Consider the following 21,331-nt stretch of genomic DNA (forward strand, 5'->3'; position numbering starts at 1 on the left):
CGATACATGACGAATTAGACAAGGCCTCGCAGAGCATGAATTGAATTGACTGAAGCTCCCAGTCCCCCGGTTCAGTTGCCGTCAATCCGACCGAGTATCAACGATCAAGACATGATGAAGTCATTCACTCCTCGGTGCAATCCGGTCTAGAGATAGTTTAGTGTAAACTTCTCTCCCAACCATGGGCCACTCGATCATGCAAAACTGCGTGGTGACCTCATCACCAGCGTGCGCCCGATAGTCTCACTGGTGGATCGGTGGAACGCCCTCCCCGCTTCGGAGATTCGGCCTCCTTTTTTGCTGGGTTCCATCCGCCGCAAAAGCTTCGTTCGATGGCTTTTGGATATCCCTCGTTGACTCGAACTTAATTCGATTCAGACATCTATTTGTTTGAGATTCGGCTCGTACCGCATGGTTTCCGTAAGTCAAAATGAAACAGAAAAAAAGTGCTTGCCCAACGCCGGTGCTCCAGCCCGCTGTAGTCCACTACCACCCAACATGCACTCAAAAGAAATCGAGATCAGTAAAGAAAAGCAAAGAAAGAAGAGAGAAAGGAAAGAGAGCTCCAAAAAAAAAGTGAAAAATGTTCATAGTACAACTACTCCGAGTATTCCAAGGACGCGGCCTGCAGCGGATACCTTAGGTCTTAAATGCGATAATGTGCCATATTCTTCTTAATCTCATCCACAATCTCAACCGCTTCGAGCGCGTTGCGAGCCTCGAAATCATATCGCTTTTGCTCGTTCGCATCGTTGCCCCGTAGAACCACCACCCGGAAATTCTTCGGATGCCGTCGACTGACCTTGCACCCGACCACGTCGTTGAAGCTAATCGATCGCGTCTTGGTGTCGGACGCCGTCTTGTTCGTATCCCCCGGCATGATATGCAAGTAGTCGTTGTCAAATGTTAAGGTCCGTTGGTTCGACGCCGTAAAGGACATGGACTGTTTGCGGTACACCAGATACCGCCGGTAGTACCCTCCGATAAGATCCTGTTGCTGGGTGAGAGGATGAAGCATGCGCTGTCCGCTCTTCTTGCTCTTCTTGCTATCTTTGCTGGCGGGATTGTTGTTATCGACTAGGAGAGGAGCATTCGGGGACGAGCTGCCCGGGGAACCGGTTAAAGACTGCGGCCCGAATCGTCGGCGCACGAGGTCCAGGTCGGTGATATTGCCCAACGCCTCGACGGTACGGTCCAAAGGCGCTATCGTATTCGTGCCCATCACTCTGAGCAGGTAATTGCCTTTGTCCAATCCCCATCGTTTGCATACGGAATCGAGGATCTCGGCAATGTAGCTATCGGCAGACGTGTTCATGGTGGTCGACTGCGCAGAGCCCTCCAGGTTGATAAAGCGAATCTTCAGATTCTTGGTGACCCCCATGCGAGGGCTAGCATGAGATATAGGCACCGCTGGCCGGTCGGCCGGGGTAAGGGTGTTATCATTCAGTGCCGAGGAGAACGGCTGCCCCAAGATCGGGTTCTGACGAGGCATTTTGTTTTGAGCAACTGGCTGGCTGGTGGGAGTTGGAGCCGGAGATGTAGTATCGGCACTGTCTTCTGTGGGCACGGCCTGACTGTATGTTGGGAAACTGCGTTCATTTTCCTCAAATTCGGCCTGAGAAGCTTCCACGAGAGCAAACTCGTCATACTGTTTCCCCCGGGACCGGCCTCGGGCACCGGCCGCCCGGTTGTTGTTTGACGTGAAATCGGCGATGGGAGACGTTCGTCCAAGCGCCGGGAAGTCATATTCCACCTCGCCATCTTCAACCATTCGCAGGGTCCATCTATTGACGGTTAATTTGCTGCGCTCAATTGGTGGACTGCACCCTTCCTCCGAATATCTCCAAAGAGCAAGGCCGATAGCCTCGGCCACTATGACGGGTGCTGGCTGCTCGGCCAATTTAGATTCTCGAGCAATTGGAAGATCCAGTGGATCTTCAGGCTCCGCAGAAAATGGGACATATAGCTTGATATTCAGCACGTCGGTCAGACCTTTGCCCGAGAGGACGGCAAACTTCTCGACCGGGTTTGTTGGCGCGCGTTTGCGCGCGTTGAGAGCCTTAGAAAGCAAACTCACGGGCTGCACCGTGCTGATGGGTCGCGGCGGTGGCAGATCTTGCAATTCAGGTGCAGGGGTTTTGGGCTTCCTCGGGGATGCGGTTTGCGACCCTGCACCATGTTGTAGTCTGTGCATCAGCGCAACGGGCGATGAAGAGTCCAAGCTGCCTGTTATACCAACACCTCCCAGTAGAGACGCGGAGCCGGCCGTGGCATCGAATTCCGAAGATAGAGCAGAGCCCACTGATTCAGCTCCCGAATCCTCCGCCTGCTCATGTAGATCCTCAATCGTTCTATTGCCGGCGAGCCTTCGCCCTTTACCTAAAGGCTCTATCACTTGATCCTGGCCGGAAAATTGGATTTGGCGTCTCTTGAAGGACGGATCCATCTCGTTCTCGGAAGACAGATCACTGCTGGTCGTCGTCGTCGTATCTCGTCGCGGACGTTCACCGACCGAAACCGCAGTGCCCAATGACCCAGTGCGGTAATGAGTACCGATCGTAGGATGTGACGGAGACGTAACCATGACTTGCGGGCCTTCATGACGATCAGTTGTACGTATTGGCGATGACCCAGCCCGTGTCCGTATCGGCATCTTGGGGAATTTGATCTGACGAGAAGCTCTATGGAATGTCAGAGAAGGCACCGAATTCACAGTAGTTTAATCACTGACCGTTGGGCACTCTCCCCATCCTCGTCACTCTCATCGCTGAGATCACTGCTATCCTCATCGTCATCCTGCTTCTGCTGCTCTTGCTGCTGGCGGTCTCTTCGATGTGTTCGTTTCCCAGCGCGCCCTGGAGGCCGACGCCCGGTTATGCCCGCGTTGCTTTTACCGGTGACCATCCCCCCTTCCTCGTCGTCGCCGCCATCGGCCAGCCCAAATCGTTGCGGGTCATGTTCGTGCCGAGCACCGATGTTATAATACTCCGACGATACAGCGGCCGTAGTAGGAATAGGAGGGGAGTATGTTCGTTTGATAGAGGCCGCGCTTTGAGCGTTGGGGTTTGTCGAGGCCGAAGACCAGCCTGCCGCGCGGAACCCGGGGGTGTTCAGGACGGAGTTATTCACGTTGATAAGTCGGTCGCCTATGCCGTCTTTGATAGTGGACAAGTAGGATGTGCGAAGCTGCCATATCGTGAAACTGAAACGCGTTTAGCCCCCAATTTGAGTTACGTGAAGATCACAGGGAGGTCAGACGGCTAGTGATGCGGAGCACGCATCCTAGAACATACTCTTCGTTGTGAAGTAGAGACATTTTATAAGCGACTGGCGCGGTATCGCGCAACTCCAGGAAGATCAAGATCAAGTCAAGGAAATGATTGCGCGATTTGTGGCTGAGAGGGCAAGGACAGTCTCGTCGGCGCTCGAATGAGCATGGCCTCAGGTGCGGCGTGAGTGGGCCAAGAAGAAAGTCGCAAGGGCTTATGAAAGGAGTGAGTTCCCCCTAAACAGGGCCAGCCTGATGGAGAAGGGATAGTAACAAGAAGAAAAGGGGATTTGTAAAGAAAGGCGAAAGAAGCCAGGAACCAGACTGAGGGGTTGTTTGTCAAAGCGGGAGGAGGGCGTAGTGAGCCGTGGCGGCCTGGAAAGCAATCTGCAATTTCTCCGCAGATCAGCCAAGACAATCTTGATCGTCTCCAGACTAAATATTAATCTAACTCTAGCTGAGGCTCAGCCAGACTACAAACCAGATCATTGGATATTCACTCAGAAAAAGGTAATACAATTGGAATTAATCATTTCTGACCACATAAGGCGCTACCGTTAGAGAGTACATGAATAAATGCAGATTACCATACAACCTCAAAGGTCGGGATTGACGAAGGATCACCAGAAGACACGCCTCAAGTGGCCTTCGCCTTGGGTTTTCGGCCCTTGCCCTTCTTCGGTTTTTCTTCGTCATCGATAGAATCATCGTTGGCTTTCTTTGCCTTCTTCCCCTTTCCAGCGCCGCCCTTTGCGGTTTTCTTGGGCACTCGGACATACTTGTCTTTTTTCAGGTCGAGTTCTTCACTTTCGTCATCCTCTTTAGTATCATCCTCCAGTATTTCTTCGTCGGACTCTTCAATGGCATCTTCGATGTCGGGTTTCTCCTTCGGCATCTTCTTCGGAGCAACAACATTGCTGGCCTTGATGAAAGGAAGGGGATGCGAGCGCTGGTTGTAGAGTCGTGTGAACGTGGCCTTTGTTTGGGTCTCTAGCTTGACGTTTGACTCGTCCATGGGACCAAGCCCAAGCTCGACAAGGGCATCCCAATCCTCGCGAGTAAGGAAGTAGCTGTCCATAAAGTCGATGACATCGTCCACACTGTCCTTGCCCTCGACCATTAACCGGCGGACCAGCTTATCCCAGATAAGAGGTAGGTATTGCTGTCTAATTTCGTCGCGGTCTGCAGAAGAACGAAGACGCATATGGCCCTGGATTTCTTTGATCTGTCGCCAGAGTTTTCCTGTGAAGTTCATATTAGGAAGATGTATACAAAATTAAGGGGTAGCCTCAGGAGCAGCATACCTTGTTTGCTGTTCTGTCCTAGCCAGCTAGTGAAACCAGGACGTTCCATCATGTTGCCATAGGCGAAACTTGCAGGCCGGACAAAGCTGAAGACGGCATGTGTTGGCATCAGACTCCATTGCTGTTGTGAGCCATGAATCATTTTGTCGACGAGATCACCGTCACTAATACTTGACGCCGCGTTGTCCGCCAGTTCGAGCAGCTTCAGCTTTTGCTCCTTGCCTTGATAACCGCCGCCCAAGGTAGGTTTGGTCCTGAGATAGTTCTCCTGGAGCATGAGATAACTGAACTCGTGGTCATTGAAATAAAGTTCAATCTTGTCATTCAGCGTAGACTTTGAACTGGGCGAGAACATCTGTGCGTTCAAGATCTTCCCAACAATGTCCCAGGGCTTCAGGATGACATGTTTTTCCCAAGCCTTGGACATTTCACGACCTTTTTCGTAGTCTAGATTCTTTTGATCCAGCTTCACTGTTGAAAGCATGTTGATGATCTGTCGAATATCGGCGTGGGTCCCCTCAATGAGACTGTCAAGAACTGGCGGAGGAATTCTGAGGCCTTCTCTGAAACAGATGGTCGAAAGTCTGGACCTGATTTGTTCTACCGTTGGGCGTCTGAAAGGGAGCTCGAACGTAACGTGATCAAAGGGCTTCATCTTCGGAAGCCTTCGCTCGTTGCAGATGAGAATAAGCGGGATCTGTGTTTTCTTAGCGATGGAGGCCAGCGCACCCACGCCACCGCGATCTCCAGCAGACATTCCATCGACCTCGTCCATGATTAGCACCATGTTTTTCTTGGTCTTTTCCACCTTGCTACCAGCGCCCGAGAAATAGCCCTGCAGAGATGTTGTGTCCAAAACACCGTGAAGGCCAGTCTCGACAAGCTTCTTACTTCTTGTATCACTGGCGTTGGTCTCGACGATATCAAATCCTTCAAGCTTTGCCACTAGATGAGCTGCAGTTGTCTTTCCAATACCAGGAGGTCCATGGATCATGACAGAGCGATAGATCCCGGATCCATCTTTCCCAGGTTTTGAGAAGTTTGATTTGGCATTCTTCCGCCAATTGCGAAGCCAGACCTGGAGTTTTTCTACAGTTCCCTTGTTGCCGCAAATCATGTTCATCGAAGTTGGTGCATACTTGGTAGTCCATAGCAAATCATCGGTTTTAGTGGCGGCTGTTTGAGAGGTAGTTGTTTGAGCGGAAGTTGATTTGGCGGCCGCTGCTTTAGCCTTGCGCTTTTCTTCTTCTTCCATCTCAGCAGCCATGGCACGGATTTTATCCTCCTCCACCTTCTTCTTCGCTTCGTACTTCTCGGCCGCTTTGCCATCTCCACCATTGGCTGGCAGCCGTCGGATGAGCTCGAATAGTCCCTCTTCGTTGATCGTCTTCAAATTGTGTTGCTTGATCGTGGCAAGCTTTTTGGGTCCCGCATCGTCTCCCAAAACAACATAACTTGTTTTGGAGCTGGGAGCCCCAGTGACCTTACCGCCATACTTCTTGACCAGTGCTTGCCCTTCGTCACGGCCTAGGTTGCCGAGGACACCAGTGAAGACGAAAGCTAAACCCGCAAGACAGTTCTCTGCACCAACTGGCATCTCAGTACTCCCAGAGCCCACAGGATCCCGCGATCGCTGGGCCTGAGCGGCGAAATTGAACTTGGGCTTTTCCCCTGATTGAGGCGGCGGCGAAGGGGGCCTGACTATCGGAATGCTGTCGAAGATGTCCTGGATCTCTTTGCTCTCAGGTCGGTCGTCCGAAGGAGAGGCCTTCTTCTTCTTGGCTGCGGGGGTGGAGGATGCTGATTTGGGGGGAGCAGCCGCCTTCTTCGTGGGACTGGGTGCTTCGTTGTCTTCATCCTTACTTAGGACTTCGGATTTTCGTTTCCGGCCAGGCCGTGCTGCTGCCAACTTGGATGCCTTGGTTGGTGCGATATCTTCCATGACCACGTCGTCGTCCGATTCCTCGACGGTGGCTCGTTTCTTGCGTGTCGACCTGTTCGAAGACGCTTGAGCTGGTTTTACGACAAGCTCCTCGAGGTCACTATCGTCGTCGCTATTATCGGCTTCGACGTAGTCGTCATCTCCCTTGCCCGGTTTTCGGAACTCTTCTGCGTGAATGTCATCGCCGCCAAGTTCATCATCGTCCAGTACCTTTGTAGACTTCCTTGTAGATTGACGGGATTTCCGCTTGGGGGAATCTTCAACCACCGCTCGCTTTTTTACTTCCGGGGACTTCTCAGCCTTGCGACTTTTCTTGGAGTCATCGGGGGATGGTTCGGGTTCTTGGACCGGTGCGGGGGTACTGTTCTTAGCAGGACGTCCTTTTTTCTTGCTTGAGGCGAAGTAATCCGATGTAGTTGTTGGTTTGCCCTGAGAGGCTTCCGGTTTACTAAAACATGAAAGGGAATTATTAGAGAAGATTGACGCCGGCGATTAAGGGATCGGAGGACCAACGGTTTGCTGGGTGTTTTGGGTTTTGGACTGGGAGCTTTCGCTACCACTTCGTCTTCATCCTCACTATCATCCACAACTTTTCTTCCACCTGCATCTGTGGTCAATAGGACAATTGATAATATGTCTTTAGTGCCAGATCTTACGTCTCTTTCTCGGGGCGGGTTCCTAGTGAGGATAGATCAGTTGAGAAGCTTATCAAGCCAAATTGCTGACCATAACACCATGAAAAATGTTCAAATTGGGTAAGAACATACCTCTTTCTTCGCAGGCTGCTTAGCAGGCTTCGCAGGAGAGCTGTTGGAGCCTTGGCTGGACTTCCCGCCAAAAAAGTTCCTAATATCAGCAGGCATGATGATTAAATCAGTAAGACCATGACTCGAAGTGCTAATGAGAACACAGCCAGTAAGTCTGACTTTGTAAAAGCTTTAGCACAAGCTTCTCGCAACGACAATGTCAAACTGTCAGGCGCGATAAGCTCCGGAAACACGACGCGCTCGCAGCCTACACGAAGAGACGTGACCTAATTAGCTTATATAAGCCGAGCGCTGGTGGCACGTGCGCGGCGCTTCTTGCCCGGTTGGGATGGGGAATATCGGACTGGCAGATTCGCCGATGCTCAGAGTCGCTCCGCTTCGTCCACCATTTGTTCAATCGGTACGAGACGGCCGTGAGCATTTAAAATGGCAATGAGACCGCAGACCAAGCTCTTCTCGGGGCTTCAGATGGCCCTTTTCCGGCCTACGTGTTCGTTCTCCCCTCAACGACAGAAAAGATTTTTCCTCTTCCGCGGCGCTTGAAACTGATATTTATCGCAGGTTTAACGACGCCCTCTCCGGCCCAGTCGCTATCACGATGCTTTTCGACGACCTCGCCAGCCCTTGATTGGCTTACTCCGAAGTTTATGGAAAAGTCCAAATCGCCCAAGGGTCGTCCGCATGTCGCAACTGGTGGATCATTCCGGGGTACAACTGTCGTCTGGGGTGACTACGGCCTGCGGATGAAGGACCATGATCGTCGACTGCCGGCCAAATCGCTCAAAATCGCAGAGGAGACGATTAAGCGACGCCTGAGAGGTATGGACTACACGCTCTACAAGCGTGTGAGCGCCAACTTGGGTGTCTACACCAAGGGCAATGAACAACGTATGGGTAAGGGTAAGGGAAAATTCGACTACTGGACGGCGAAGGTTCCCGTGAGCAGAATTGTGTTCGAGCTCAAGGGTAAACTGCACGAAAAGGTTGCGAGGGAAGCTTTTCGATTGGCTGGCCACAAGTTGCCCGGTATGATATCAGATCTCTACCTACAGAACGACACCTCTGTGGCGAGTGCTGATTATAACATTCAATAACAGGAATGTGGGAATTCGTGCACAAGGGAGATCCTCCTGTCGTCGGAGTGACGAAACTCGGCAACGGCGTGACTCTGGAGAGTCTCAAGCGGCCACGCAGAAGCCCGGCCTTGGGCACGGAAAACCTGGACACGCCCCCCAAATCGACCTCCTCTAGCCCATCCGCCTCTCAATAAACGTGGCTACACCCATGCCACCCTCATCATGTCATTTATATACCTCTTATGCCCCCACCCCGGAACCAGGGCCATATCCTTGCTCCCTCCTACTCTTCGCTGCCTCGGCGTCAATTCGGGTCTCGGGCTTCAGGTCTTGTGTATAATATTTTCAGCTTTGGATTCTCTTTGCGTACTTTTCCTTCGCAGATGTCGAATGTTTTCATACACGGAGTTCAATAGAAAGAAAGTATGATCGACTGTACCTTTGTCTGCGTAACCTGAAGAACTGGCAGTGGCTTCTCCCAGTGCTATCTTCCTCGCCTGCTCGGCGTCTTCTCGCCTCTCTTGCTTTTCTCTTATTTCAGCATCAGTGGTGCTGTACGGGATTCCTGGCTTTTGGCTTTTCGTATGCGCAGAGTCGCCTAAGACTAAATCAGCTCCATGGGCCCATTTCCGCAATCACGTTTCTTTGAAGAATACCGCCTAGTTGCCCGGTCTGCTTCGCCGGAGGAACTGTGTATTCCTTAATGGATTCGTATCTTTAACCCGAAGGTCTATTAGCTCGTGTGCCTATCGTTCGAGAGGACAGGGGGATAACGTACTGGGTACTTTCGCCACCAGGTTGGATATCTACGAGCTGATCGGACATGATGGGTAGGTATCGAAAAGTAAACGCAGGAGTAATTGGCAATTAAAATGTGACCTGAATAGTCAATTTCCCACTGATAGAAGTATTGGGTCAATGGGCGTGTGTAGTTTGCCTGCGTCGGAAGGAGAGCCGAGTTCCATTTAAAATGGAGGAGGCACCTAATGACGTATCTCTCCCTCATACTCCAGCAAGTTATGGCGGGACCCGACCTCCCTTGTCTTGCGATACTACAACTGGAAATGATGACCATTGTTAATCAATGGTGCATTCATCAATCAGGTTAAGTATGTATTAAAGCATCATTGTTATCGCCATACATCGTGTTTTTAGAATTGGTTTCATGCTGAACTCACCCAATTAACATTGATTGTCTACTAACACATTGCACTTGTGCTGATCTCAAGCTTAGTATTAAGATACTATAAATGCCATGACCGCTTTTGAATAAAGAAATACTATTTGTATTGTACAATTCTCATCAATCATCGATTATCTATCCGAGTTTAAAAGTCCATACCCATCAAGTAGCTATATCTTAGTGTTAGATGATGGCCCTTGTGATACTAATGAAGATGACGAACCTTTCATAAATACGCATAAATTTGGCAACAAACGCTTCGAGGTGGAAGATGACTTTCTGTATGGTTTGTTAGCTTGGGGAAATTCAGACTCGTCGGGGTCTTCTTACGCTGCCTTGCTTGATTCTGTGCTCGTAAAACGCCGACCACTTGATCACGTCGGGCTTCAGCGCGTCGTCAACTTTCGCAATGAGTTTGAAGGTGAGTGTCTTCAAATTTGTTAGTATGAACCAATAGCATGGGCTCTCGGGGGCGATGATACCTTGATAATGGTTGTAGGTGGAATGCAATGCGTCAAAAGGTCATACAACCGCGCGCGAACCTGCAGCAATCTAGCAGGTGACCGCTCGGCCAGAATCTCGTCTGCAGTCAAGGAGATAAGAGCTTCCCAGTCAGGTGGGGGAACGGGCGTATTGTCCGTCACTTTCTCACTACATTTCGATGAGACGTTAGTGGTGCGCTTTTCCCGGCTCTCCTCGTAGTAAGCTTACCTTTGAGCGTAGACGGCCTCGAACATAAGTAGCGCCCGGCGAAGATTCCGTTGGCTGTCTTTCGCTATCCTCTTGTTCAACCCACTTGCCTCCGGCCAGCCTTCTCTCTTACCCGCATTACTCAAGACAGAACATATTTGCTCTTCTGTTGGCGCGGCAACCCTAACCAGCAGGGTTCGCGAGCGAATGGGGGCAATGATATTGGAAGTGCTGTTGGCCAGCAGAATCAACCGTAGATTGGGACTGTATTTCTCCATGGTGCGTCTCAGAGCTGCTTGCGCATCGCGAGTAAGATGATCCGCCTCGTTGATCACGACGACCTTGAACCGTTGCTTCGCCGAGAGATCGACCTGTTGGGTCTGCGCGATCTCCTTCAGAAGTTCCTGGACCACGACGCGGTCATAGTTGCCGACGTCAGACGGCGTAATCTCAAGGTGATAGATGGACGAGACGATGTTGAATTCCAGTTTCCGGTTACTCGTCGTCTGGAAGACTCGAGCGTCGATCTTGATCTTTTCGACTCCGGGGCCGTACAATTCCTTCAGTGTTGCGATCACACGGGTCTTTTTGCCCGCGCCGGATGGTCCGTAAACGAGCAGGTGAGGAAAGTCTCCGCTTTGAGCCTATCATCGGAACAATTGTGAGAAATGTACTTCCTGCCATGGATTGGGAATTGATGGGTTTTGCTCACTAGGGACTTTAAGCGTGCGGACAGATCGTGGTGGTATGAAAGGGCGTCCAAAGAGCGCGGGCGCAACTTATCAACTAAAAGAGCCATTCTGATAATTTGCAGTCCTGCTGTGGTCTAAATCAACAAGTTAACTTTGGCTGACCACCGGACAAGGTCTCTTCGAACGTTCGGGATAGCTTCGATTGAATGAAGACGCGTCGGTTCGTGACGCGCGAGCTTAATTGATGATCCGTGCGCACTGACTAAGCATCGACAGAAGCCAATGATGACCGCCCATTTGGTGCATACAAACGACTGGGATCTAGACTGCTTGAGGTATGTACACAATGCTTGGTAGAAGCTAGGTATACTAACTACCTCATTGCAATTGTCCCTTGATATTACTGACCAGCAAATGTTTCCCCGGCAGAAGATCGCGACAAGACACCAGTTTTCCGCATGGTGATAGTAATTTGCTAGTAGGAAAAGCGCAATAGAGTAAACAAAATAATCCTAGCCCAGTATTTGTAATATGTACATCCATGAGTTGATATAATACATGTGTCTCTCGAGGAATCGGACCTCAAAGAAAATGGTACAGTACAGTTTAGTTATGTTTTTGGAGAGGAGATTGGAGCTTCCTCGCTGAGGTTAAACCGTCCCAGTGCAGTGGAACTTGGTCCTGGAAAATGCCCAGACCTACCAGGTATTCGCCTGAGTGATGACATACGTTCGACGCACCACTTTCACAAGCACACTCTGGGGCGCCATGGTGTTGAAGTCGAGTCCGATGCGTATGCATGGGTCGATGGAGAGCTATCCATACAGTATGTGCAGCTAGGCCGACGGCATAGGCTTGAGGACGCCGTTATCATCGTACCGCGCTTCTATCTTGCTGTTAGTATACCGTTCAAAACTGCACTCTGCTAGCTGGGCATCTTACTGAAGAAGGTATACGAGAGCGTAATCGTATCGATGCCCTGCATTGCCGGATCCTTTGCGAAATCAGGATCGATGAAGAAGAACACCGGCATATCCACAGATTCTCCAGCATTCAACTTCTGCTCTTCGAAGCAGAAGCACTGGATCTTGCTGAAGTATGGGGCGACTTGCCCGGGCGTGACACTATATGTCGCAACTCCGATGATATCCGCAGGACCCTTGTTCGTCGCAGTGTAGAAAGCCAGTGCCGTTTCACCGGGGAGGACTCGAACTTCTCGCTGTTGTGGCGTAAATTTCCAGGGCAGAACGTCCGAAACCGAGCCATTGAAGGTAATTCGAAGACGGCGGGAGTCCGTTACAGGCTTTACGCGATCCGCGGTATCGCCTTCTCCTGTGCGGTGGGTGAGGATAGGTTGACCACCCCAGCCGGTCTGCTGACAGATCTGTAGAAGCAAAACAGTTAGTTTCCATTGCTATCAGAGAGAGTTCATGGTGCGGGGATTGGCACTAACCATCTTGTAGAGAGGGACAGAACCATAAGCGAGAGCAACCGTTCCCAGAATAAGACTCGCGGCATAATACCTGTCATTGAGATTAGAGAAGCCCAAGTTGAATAGCAAGAGTGCGGCATTACATTGTAGATGCATTTCGCTGCCGTGATTGGGGGGTATTGAACGGCGCGGAGGCGGCATTTTTCCTCAAAAGTGGATTGTGACTGAAATACCTCCTCCCGAGGTCAACCCCTTTGGATGTATTACATGCGGACGGTTTGAAGCCCGTTGCCGGCGACAAAAACCGGCCCCACGAGCAGATTGGGCGGGCGAACATGGTTATAGATTAATGAGTTGCGGACGCAAATCGGAGTACTCGGCTGATCACCAGCTTCGTCCGGGACAGGATATAGCAAACACGTGATCTAGTCTTGGCATCAATGCTAGTGATAAGAGCACGATCAAGGTCATCATGGAGAACTGGACTCTATTGAGTAGACAAATGTTCTAATTTGGATTTTGGATCTACTTGAACCTACTACGTAGAAGATACTGGAGAAGATGGTGTAAATTCGTAAACTTCAGAACGAAACATGGGTTCATTATTAGTATTAGTGTGTAGTATATCATGGAGTATGTGGTAATACAGATTCCGTCAAATGCAATATTCGACATTCTTTGACATCAAGGAGGTAAGCATGAAAGGAATAGACGGACTAGCTTCTCATAATGCCGCGAATGCTACTTCAAAACGCTGGTTGCAATCTTTCCGAAGACACCTCGAACCAATCTGGGACGCTCTTGAAGACAAGTTAGAAGGATGGCAGCACTGATAGCAAATGTGGCGCGTTCTCGGTATTGATACTAGATAAAACGCAGTGATATTAGAATTGGTCCAAACCACAAGAGCAACTTCAAGAAGTTACACAAAAGCCAAAAATCCGGACGGTAGACAGGACGCGGTATGGGGAGCGTAATCCATTGCTTGCGAATGAAGTGCTAAGGACAATTGAACTTTACCTTTTTATCATAATACCTTGGCAGCACAGTGGCTGCAGCCCTGGGTGCCACAAATAAGGCAATTTCCTGGCGTCTTCGGGCGTTCTCCACGAGTATACTCCAGCCACACATAAGACATCCGGCACCGACGCATAACCCGGAGTCCCACATCAAAGGCGTCACCGTTTCCTTGTCAAAGACTTTGGGTCCAAGTCGGGTTCGAGCGAGGCAGACCGAGTAATAAAAGATACTCACAAAGGACGCAAGAAAAGAAGACGATCGCAAGGCATCGGAAATAGCTCGATAAATTGCTGACCTGGATTTAATATTCCGAAGGCGAAAAGCAATTTGAAGGGGTATGTAAGTTGCACAAGCAAACTTGAAGGTTCGAACAAATCGATATACGGCATGTTTTTCACAGCTAGGACCGCAGCCCATATGCACCATTTCACACGGTATAGGAACTGTCTTCGTTGGGTCCCCCCATTCCACAGGCCAGGAATAATCATCGCACATGGATTGGAGAAGAGGAGCTTGGCCCGTGTCTTTTCCGTAGACGAAGGTCCCTCTTCTAGCTCGGCGAAGCGCCTCGATTAGGCGATTATCTACCTTTGCGGCTTCTCCAATCCATTTTCCGTAAGACCTCGGTAGCCTCTCGGGCATATAAAACCATGCCCACATCACTATTGCGGCACTGGCGGCAAATAAACCTGCATCAGCCAGCTGAGGCGCAAAGGCCTCCACGAGAGTCCAATTACCCTGTTGTTTACGTCGTAGTCGCCATCGCGCCCACGCCATACAGGCCATTGAATCCACTGCTCTAGTAAGACTGAAGAGAGTAAGGTCCATTGTCCTACCGGCAAGCTGAGGATGACTATGAGCTGCGGATTTACCGTCATGTTGCCCGAAAACATCCTTTTGCCCTGGTTCATTGTGGCGTTCCTCAAGACGGCCTGGCAATGTAATAGGCTTCTTATTGAGGAGTCCAAAGGTGAACCAAGCGGAAACCAAGGTAGCAATGACCCGGACCAACCGCAGAGCTTTCGCAGAACTGAAGGTGTCAGCCCGCGAGCCAAGATTACGACTCGCACGCTGTAAAATGTGAAGGCATAGAAGCGGCAAAATACTGGAGCCCCCAACAAGAAGCCCGCAGAATGTTGGGAAGCTCTCCAGCTTTAATGAGTTTCCCAATACCAAAGACAGCTGTACCACGAAGTTAGCCGCATCGAATTTACTGCTTGTGCCATTTTTGCGAAGACCCAATGATTCTGATAGATGTTTGCGACAAGGGTGGTAGTCTTTAAGACCGAGACGGTGGATCGGAAGCCCAACGCATGGTTACTCAGTAAATGATAAAAACATACCTCTTTGAGCTTCTGCTTATGATCCAAGTCATTCTTCCAGAGGCGTTGTAAGCATGATATAATCCTGGGTGCAGTTGAGGATATGTGCCCTAATGCATAAGCGCGCAGAATTCTGCGACAACGCCGAATCAGGTATGTCAGCTCTCAGCTTCCTTCAATCATAGCCTTGGCAGTGTAACATGGCTAGATGTTCTAGATTGCTTAAACGATGGGTCAAATGTCTGATACTTACGGCTTTAAGGTATGGATGCTGACCTGAGGTCTGCGAGGAAGTCCTGCAGAGTCCATGGTTTTGAAATGCTGCTACTTCATGACCACGCTCTTAGATGTAAATCATTTCGAGAGACAAACAAACAAACAAACACCCTACAGAGTAGTGTCAGAAATCGCTGCAGGTTAACGGACGATCAAGCATAGTAAGGCACTTGTTGACATTTAAACGTACGTTTCTGGAGGATTTGGATGACCAGCATTAATGGGCAGACTTAGGAAATCCCCAGCAAAAATGATACAACAGCAATGTCATGCAAGACTGACAGCATTACAGAACAAGGAGACGGCTAATACAGACAAGCGACCAGCTGTGCAGAGAGCACTTGGGTATGCCTGACAGTCTGCAACCAAGCGCAAAGACCAAGCGGACCGCGGTGCCAGCAAGTGAGCAGGAATCTTTCGTGCGATCTTCCGTGGAGCCGTACACAACCGTGCGACCTAAAATTCGACCTCGGCCCTAGAGGACACGAAGAAAGCGGTTTGCTAGGAGCGGTTCAGGGGTAGGAGCTAAACAGTTGGTTGACGATCCTCCGTATGTCAGAGTCTCAAACTCGGGGTTTTGTTGATGACGCCCGTGGAAACAACCCTGCGATTTCCAGTCAGGTACACCTTTGTGGGGCATCAAAAAAGGCAAATTAATTAAACAGGAATTTAGAGCAATAGTTGGACGTACTTGTCATCCACCCCGACAAACCTAAGCACGGAGTACTCCGTCTGTGTAGTGTGTAGTGTGTACTGGGGTGGTAGGCAAGGGGTTCTTAGGGAATTTTGCGCAAAAGAGAGGGAAGAGGAGGGGGAAGAGGCAGAGATAAAAAACTCGATAGAAAAGAGATAGAAACGTGTTTCCCTCTTTTCTAATCTGTCTGCACGTAGGGAACTCGGTCAGTGTATGCAGCCAGGCAAATTAATCGATCGGACTTGGAAATTGGGCCGAGAGCCTCCGATCCCTTCCTAACCCGATTTTACTATACCGGGACCGTCGCTGCCGGGGGTGGGTATGTATTTTTCGTATTGACCTTACGTCACGCGACCTCCGCTGCAGCGCGAGGTTTTCAGCATGTGATCGACTCGAAAAGACCGACGGATTTCCATGCTCTGTCTCTCTCGCTCTCCACCATCTGACTATCTACGTCCTCGTCATCTTTCCTCTCTTTTCAACTTATGAGCCCTGAAGTGGAGTCACTATTTACTCCCTTCTCTGCATGAATTCTCTGGGCATAACTTAACACCTGGTGTTCTGGACGTCTGACTGACTTTCAAATCGCATCCACTTGTATTCTTCTGCTCCGCAGGAACCAATCCATATCGAGAGAAAAAGAGCCCGTTCTTCCCCACGCACAACCTAGCCGTCTACCCCGGTTTAGCTTTTCGCGATTTCGAGTCGTACTATTGTCAGATTTCCACTACTCACGGTGATCAAATATCCTGCCTTTCCGCCCACGAAAAAAGGCATGTCCTCATCGACCTACTCCGTATTGCTCTCGACGATCGAGTAGCAAAACCTTCTTGAAGCTTTGATCCATCCTCGAACCGTTGTCGCTCCTTATTCTATACTACCCCGATCATGAACATGAACGGATCCGAGGCCCAAAATGGGCGAAATACTCCCCAACCGGGCCCATTTGGTTGTATGTGCCTCTAGCTCAAACGCAGAGTTTTGCCTATCTCTAACCAGTCTTTCCTTCTCCCCAGATTCTTTCCTTTCGCCCATGGATACTCCTTATGAGCCCGCGCCTGCGCCGCCTCCAGGCCCGGCTCTACTTGACGACCAGGAATCCAACATGCTGGATAACTTCTTCACCACGATGAATTCCAACCAGTTCAGCAATGAATTCTGGCTCCATGGCAACCACAATAAACCTTTTGGCTCCACCAATTTCGAATGGTCAACTGAAATGCCCCCGACGTTCGAAGGCTCCACGACTTCACTCTCCCAACCTTCCGCTCCTCATCATAGCCTAGAAAAGCCCGGGTTTGGTGGGATGCCGAACAGTATGGGGACGAGCTCTGATATCTTTGCCGCCGCTTCCATGCTATATCACAATGGGAACAACGGGACCGAGTTCAGCACTAGTGTTGGAAACCATTCTTTCCCCGCTTTTTCGGACGTGGATTTCAACAGTATGAGGTCGAGCAGTGGCGGAAAAGCTGAACAGCAGAGTGGCCACATGCCCTCCAAACCGGTCCCATCGCGTCCGCGCGTACCAAGTGGCTTTCACACGTCCGAGATGCTTTTCGATGTGCGAGAGCCGATATCTGTCGAGCAACAAGCCATTGCGAAAGTACGGCCTCTTCATTGGGGCTCCGACGTCAGTTTTATGGACCAAGGATACGTGGCACCACCCGATCAACCAAACGAGGAAGAACAAACTAAGGAGCTACTCGATCATCTGGACTGCTTCGAGCGACAGAGCAGTGCTGCCAACACCAGGGCACCTAGCCCAGAGCGGACCATGGGTAGTCACGGTGCTTCCTGGACGGGATCAAATGCCGTGGGGCAGCTCAGCGATCTACGAAGGGGATACAGAGATGATGATCCCTCGCAACCGAAAAAGAAACAAAGGACGTTAGTTAAGGAAGAAGAGGATGACGATAATTCCGATCTCGACAGTCCAAAACCAAAGTCAAGGAGATCAAGAGCTTCAAGCTACAATAAATCCAGGAGGATGTCCAGTGACGCGATACGCAAATCAAGGCTCCAGCAAAGCGCCAAGGCTGCCCGAGAGAATTTAACGGAAGAGCAAAAAAGAAGCAACCATATCCTCTCAGAGCAAAAACGGAGGAATCTCATTCGGCAAGGCTTTGACGATTTGTGCACGCTTGTCCCTGGATTAAAGGGTGGCGGGTTCAGCAAAAGTGCAATGCTTACGCAGGCAGCAGACTGGTTGGAGGAGGTTCTGCGTGGCAATGAAATCCTCAAGGCACAGTTATCCGAGCTCAAGACTATGAATGGCTTGGTAATCCCGATGTGATTTTTGCACTCTAACGAGACCACGATGCGATATTTCTGTTTCCCACGACGCAAGACATGCGCTCACACGCAGTCTGTTTTACATCCAAGCAATTCAGCGATTCGATAGGGTGCAATTTCCATATTTGGGATTGCGGGCGTTTCTTTTGGTGAACATGGGTTGAAGTTACGATATCTTCTACTGGACGGAATCCTGATCATCTCCATGACATCCGCTCATTCATGTTTACCATGTTTACTATGCATATCTTGTTTTTAGCACCACAATACCCTTTCCGGTTCGATCTCTGATGGACAGGTATCTTTTATTCAAAATAATGAGCGGGATAGAGAATACCTCTGGTGAAATATATTCCCACAAAAGTGGCCTACATGGATGTTTGGTCCAATGTGTATTCTTTCTGAACGAACTCTACCTTTATGTATAAATGAAAACCAAACTTCCGGAAAAAAGCTATACAAGTAATCTAGATTGCAGAGAGATAACCACATGATAACTGTCGTAAGTCGAGTTGCTGTCTGACACCCCGCAAGGTCCCAAAGTGGCTTAGCGCCTTTTATGGTTTGGTTGGCATGTGACGGTAACTATCCGGAGAGCTCGACCATCGCGTTTCCCTTCTTTGTTTACAACGATAATTTCAACTGTTATTCCATTCAGCACATACTTATGTCGCTGGACGTTCGCTATAACACGTTTGACTTGCGATCATTTCTGACTATCTACTCTCCCATTTAAACTACCTGCCAACTGCTTGACAAACCCGCAATGCCCCCTAAGAGAAAGCGTGCCAACGATGGTCAAAATGCCGATGATGGCGCGCGCAACAAGCGATATGCCTATATGAAGCCCCAAGTTCGCCAGGTCTCAGAAAAGACCATCAAATACAAATGGTCTACACTACCAGAGCCCGCTCAAGACAAGGTCCGGGACATGTTCCGGTCCCTTGAGCGCCCGGTCATAGTGCGACATCAGAATGAGCGCAAGCGCATTGAAGCGCAAGCGGCTGTCCAGGTTGTTGTGAAAAAGTGAGTCGCCTCAACCGAGTGCGCTTCCAGTATCGCCTGGATTACGCTGATATTTGCTCTTATGAAGCCTAGGAAAGCGTTTACCGAGAATGCCATTCCCGCCAATTTCCAAAGACTCGGTTTTCGAATATGAGGCGGCGCTGAAAGAACACGTACGCTGCTCTATGCACACCGATACAAAGCTGTACTGACTTTTTCAGTCTTCCTTAGAGGCCAATTTGGCCACGGTGAAGGATAGTACGGAACTTCTGAAGGCCGAGGCCGACCGAGAAGAAGCTTTACTTTCAAAGGAGAAAAGGCAACTACAGGAGATGGAGAAGAATGCCAAGCGAGCGGAAATGGAAAGGAAGCGACAAATGAAAAACGTGAGGACAATCTCCTATTCCGGTAGGGAGGATGACGGCTAACTTTTCTCAAGGAACATCCTGTCCTCCGCCAACTGAATGATGCCACTAGCACGGAGCACCGGGTACTAGCGGATCTCAAAATTGCCGGCGAGAAGAACCCTCAGCTAACATTTGATGGGGTATGGCTTGACCTTATATTTGCGCTTCGTGGTACTGACACATTTGCCAGCTTGAGGATGATCCTGATACATTCAGCCTATTGAAACAACTAAGTGGCCACCTGAATTCAATCCACAATAATATCACGCCCCTTAACGGTCTTGCGGATGCAATCACCCGATCTCAAATCGCCCTGAGCTTGACCTCGATGCCTCAGGACTGAGGAGCCTCAGACCGCCGAAGGAAAGCCAGAAAGCCGACGAATTAACGGGATCGTATATATTCCCGGTCTCTAGACAATAGATCAATCCGACCCGAACACACCTGCATGCGTGGAGTGCGACCGCCGTACAACAGGATGTGTTGTTATAAGCAAAGAAGCTGGGGACAATAACAAGCACCCTCTATTGCTACTCCTATACGCAGTTGTAATGACCAGTAGCAGCCAAAGCCTTGTCTCGTCCGTCGAGATACTGGGGTTTCCGCTGCCTACAATATGCCACTTGCAAGAACTCTTACTGGCTCCCACCGGTCGCTAGGTTCGAGTAGGGCCAGTTAGACCTTGCAGCACAGCTCGAGAAGAAGGCCAAGAGTCAGGCGTTTGTCATGCGCGCGAAGGAAACGTGGCTGTGTATGGAAAGGGCAGGGCGTACTGGAATGTCTAGAATGCCAAATAGACCAATGCAAATACGTGGAAACACGAGTAATAACAGCCTACCAGTTTCAAATCATTCACTCCGTGAAGTAGAGTGAAAGTGTAGTGCCCGAGGTAACTAAAACCATGACACATGGTGTTGGCCTAGCGATTTCCCCAAATGCGGAGGAGCTCGGGAAAAGAGGGCGGCCGCCCGGCGTCAAGTCCCGCTCTCGGCGGGGAAACCCAACCCTGGGAGAAGTCGATCGCATGCGCGGCTATCCTTCATTTCAATTTCCCGCGGCACCTCGAACGGCGCATACCTGCTACAAATGACCTCCATCCCTACTCCGCACTGAGTCCCGGTCTGTGTCTGCAGCTTACCACCCGCCCGGCTTCTTTCGTGTTTCAATCGTCTCCCACCCCAGCAGCGAGCCGGACTCTGCGCAACCACTTTGCGCCTAGCGATCGATGACCGAGAAAAGCGCGCATACGGCCACCGGCCCCGACCAACCACCGAGCAATGGGACGACAGAGCAATTAAAACTCAATATGTCTGAAGGAGAAAGAATAAGGCGGGAATCCAGCGCAAGAGACAGCGTCCAAACCTCCCCGGTGTCCAAGCCTGAGAACGGCGCTGCGGCGGCTTCCTCCAGTCCGAAGAAGCGTCGCAAAGTTAATCACGGTAAGCAAACCGCTTTGCCAATGCTTTTCTACAAGGATGATGGCAGCGGCTCCTCGCATTTGCTCCATCACACTTGTCCAGACCACGTTTGCTAACGATGTTGCCCCCGCTTGCAGCATGCGTCTACTGTCGACGATCGGTAAGTTGTTTTAGCTATTATCGTCCTTGTTTCTTTTCTCTGATTCCCCGCGCACCGTCTTCTCGCGGGAATCTCGCTTTTTTTTTTTTTTTTTTTTTTTTCTGAGAACTGATTTGCTGACGGAATGGTACTTGTTCACGTGGCACAGCATATGACTTGCGACTCGGTACGACCTTTCTGAACTCTACCCCTACAGCTCATGCGTGTGAAACGTATCGCAAACGGCTTTCAAAAGATTAGTTGCTGACTTGTCTTATTTTGGGACACTAAAGGAGCGACCCTGCACCCGATGTATAAAACGCAATATTGGCCACCTGTGTCATGACGAGCCAAGGGAACCTACGAAGCGGCCTCGGAGTGACCAAGAACCTTCGCTAGCG

General features: G+C 50.2%; 10 protein-coding genes across 11 annotated transcripts; 5 read left to right on the forward strand and 5 right to left on the reverse strand.

Moving 5' to 3' along the window:
- Positions 1–646: 646 nt before the first annotated feature.
- AVO1 (Sin1 family protein) lies at positions 647–3,316 on the reverse strand (the record flags this gene model as incomplete). The annotated part of the gene is made up of 3 exons (XM_046084116.1): positions 647–2,681; positions 2,732–3,202; positions 3,294–3,316. 3 exons carry the CDS (start codon positions 3,314–3,316, stop codon positions 647–649), a joined length of 2,529 nt encoding a protein of 842 aa, XP_045940079.1.
- A 589-nt stretch (positions 3,317–3,905) lies between these two features.
- Positions 3,906–7,377, reverse strand: rfc1 (replication factor C subunit 1; the record flags this gene model as incomplete). Its single annotated transcript, XM_046084117.1, has 5 exons — positions 3,906–4,510; positions 4,573–6,962; positions 7,028–7,115; positions 7,171–7,192; positions 7,282–7,377. 5 exons carry the CDS (start codon positions 7,375–7,377, stop codon positions 3,906–3,908), a joined length of 3,201 nt encoding a protein of 1,066 aa, XP_045940080.1.
- Positions 7,378–7,707: 330 nt separating this feature from the next.
- mrpl16 (mitochondrial 54S ribosomal protein uL16m) lies at positions 7,708–8,551 on the forward strand (the record flags this gene model as incomplete). The annotated part of the gene is made up of 3 exons (XM_046084118.1): positions 7,708–7,771; positions 7,843–8,307; positions 8,379–8,551. 3 exons carry the CDS (start codon positions 7,708–7,710, stop codon positions 8,549–8,551), a joined length of 702 nt encoding a protein of 233 aa, XP_045940081.1.
- A 415-nt stretch (positions 8,552–8,966) lies between these two features.
- LDX57_002469 (uncharacterized protein) lies at positions 8,967–9,182 on the reverse strand (the record flags this gene model as incomplete). Its single annotated transcript, XM_046084119.1, has 2 exons — positions 8,967–9,072; positions 9,136–9,182. The coding sequence occupies 2 exons, from the start codon at positions 9,180–9,182 to the stop codon at positions 8,967–8,969; spliced, it is 153 nt and encodes a 50-aa protein (XP_045940082.1).
- Positions 9,183–10,247: 1,065 nt separating this feature from the next.
- Positions 10,248–11,029, reverse strand: RFC5 (replication factor C subunit 5; the record flags this gene model as incomplete). Its single annotated transcript, XM_046084120.1, has 2 exons — positions 10,248–10,874; positions 10,943–11,029. The coding sequence occupies 2 exons, from the start codon at positions 11,027–11,029 to the stop codon at positions 10,248–10,250; spliced, it is 714 nt and encodes a 237-aa protein (XP_045940083.1).
- Positions 11,030–11,281: 252 nt separating this feature from the next.
- COX11 (cytochrome c oxidase assembly protein) lies at positions 11,282–12,712 on the reverse strand. The gene is made up of 4 exons (XM_046084121.1): positions 12,498–12,712; positions 12,376–12,445; positions 11,865–12,306; positions 11,282–11,808 (listed from the first exon to the last, which is right to left on the reverse strand). Exons 1-4 carry the CDS (start codon positions 12,689–12,691, stop codon positions 11,759–11,761), a joined length of 756 nt encoding a protein of 251 aa, XP_045940084.1. The 5' UTR covers positions 12,692–12,712; the 3' UTR covers positions 11,282–11,758.
- A 1,538-nt stretch (positions 12,713–14,250) lies between these two features.
- LDX57_002472 (uncharacterized protein) lies at positions 14,251–14,451 on the forward strand (the record flags this gene model as incomplete). The annotated part of the gene is made up of 1 exon (XM_046084122.1): positions 14,251–14,451. One exon carries the CDS (start codon positions 14,251–14,253, stop codon positions 14,449–14,451), a length of 201 nt encoding a protein of 66 aa, XP_045940085.1.
- A 1,640-nt stretch (positions 14,452–16,091) lies between these two features.
- Positions 16,092–18,479, forward strand: LDX57_002473 (basic helix-loop-helix domain-containing protein). The gene is made up of 2 exons (XM_046084123.1): positions 16,092–16,618; positions 16,683–18,479. The coding sequence occupies exons 1-2, from the start codon at positions 16,555–16,557 to the stop codon at positions 17,960–17,962; spliced, it is 1,344 nt and encodes a 447-aa protein (XP_045940086.1). The 5' UTR covers positions 16,092–16,554; the 3' UTR covers positions 17,963–18,479.
- On the forward strand, positions 18,480–20,281 carry LDX57_002474 (uncharacterized protein). 2 transcript variants are annotated; one of them, XM_046084124.1, is made up of 5 exons: positions 18,480–18,987; positions 19,055–19,139; positions 19,188–19,352; positions 19,406–19,513; positions 19,564–20,281. In XM_046084124.1, exons 1-5 carry the CDS (start codon positions 18,728–18,730, stop codon positions 19,714–19,716), a joined length of 771 nt encoding a protein of 256 aa, XP_045940087.1. In that variant the 5' UTR covers positions 18,480–18,727; the 3' UTR covers positions 19,717–20,281. The 2 variants fall into 2 exon arrangements, with proteins under 2 accessions (XP_045940087.1, XP_045940088.1); XM_046084125.1 differs by having other exon boundaries at positions 19,406–20,281.
- A 317-nt stretch (positions 20,282–20,598) lies between these two features.
- On the forward strand, positions 20,599–21,132 carry RDS2_1 (Transcription factor; the record flags this gene model as incomplete). The annotated part of the gene is made up of 3 exons (XM_046084126.1): positions 20,599–20,812; positions 20,929–20,951; positions 21,100–21,132. The coding sequence occupies 3 exons, from the start codon at positions 20,599–20,601 to the stop codon at positions 21,130–21,132; spliced, it is 270 nt and encodes an 89-aa protein (XP_045940089.1).
- Positions 21,133–21,331: the final 199 nt, after the last annotated feature.

The sequence above is a fragment of the Aspergillus melleus genome (genome assembly GCF_016097325.1).
Source record: "Aspergillus melleus strain CBS 546.65 chromosome Unknown contig1, whole genome shotgun sequence".
Classification (NCBI taxonomy): Eukaryota; Fungi; Ascomycota; class Eurotiomycetes; order Eurotiales; family Aspergillaceae; genus Aspergillus; species Aspergillus melleus.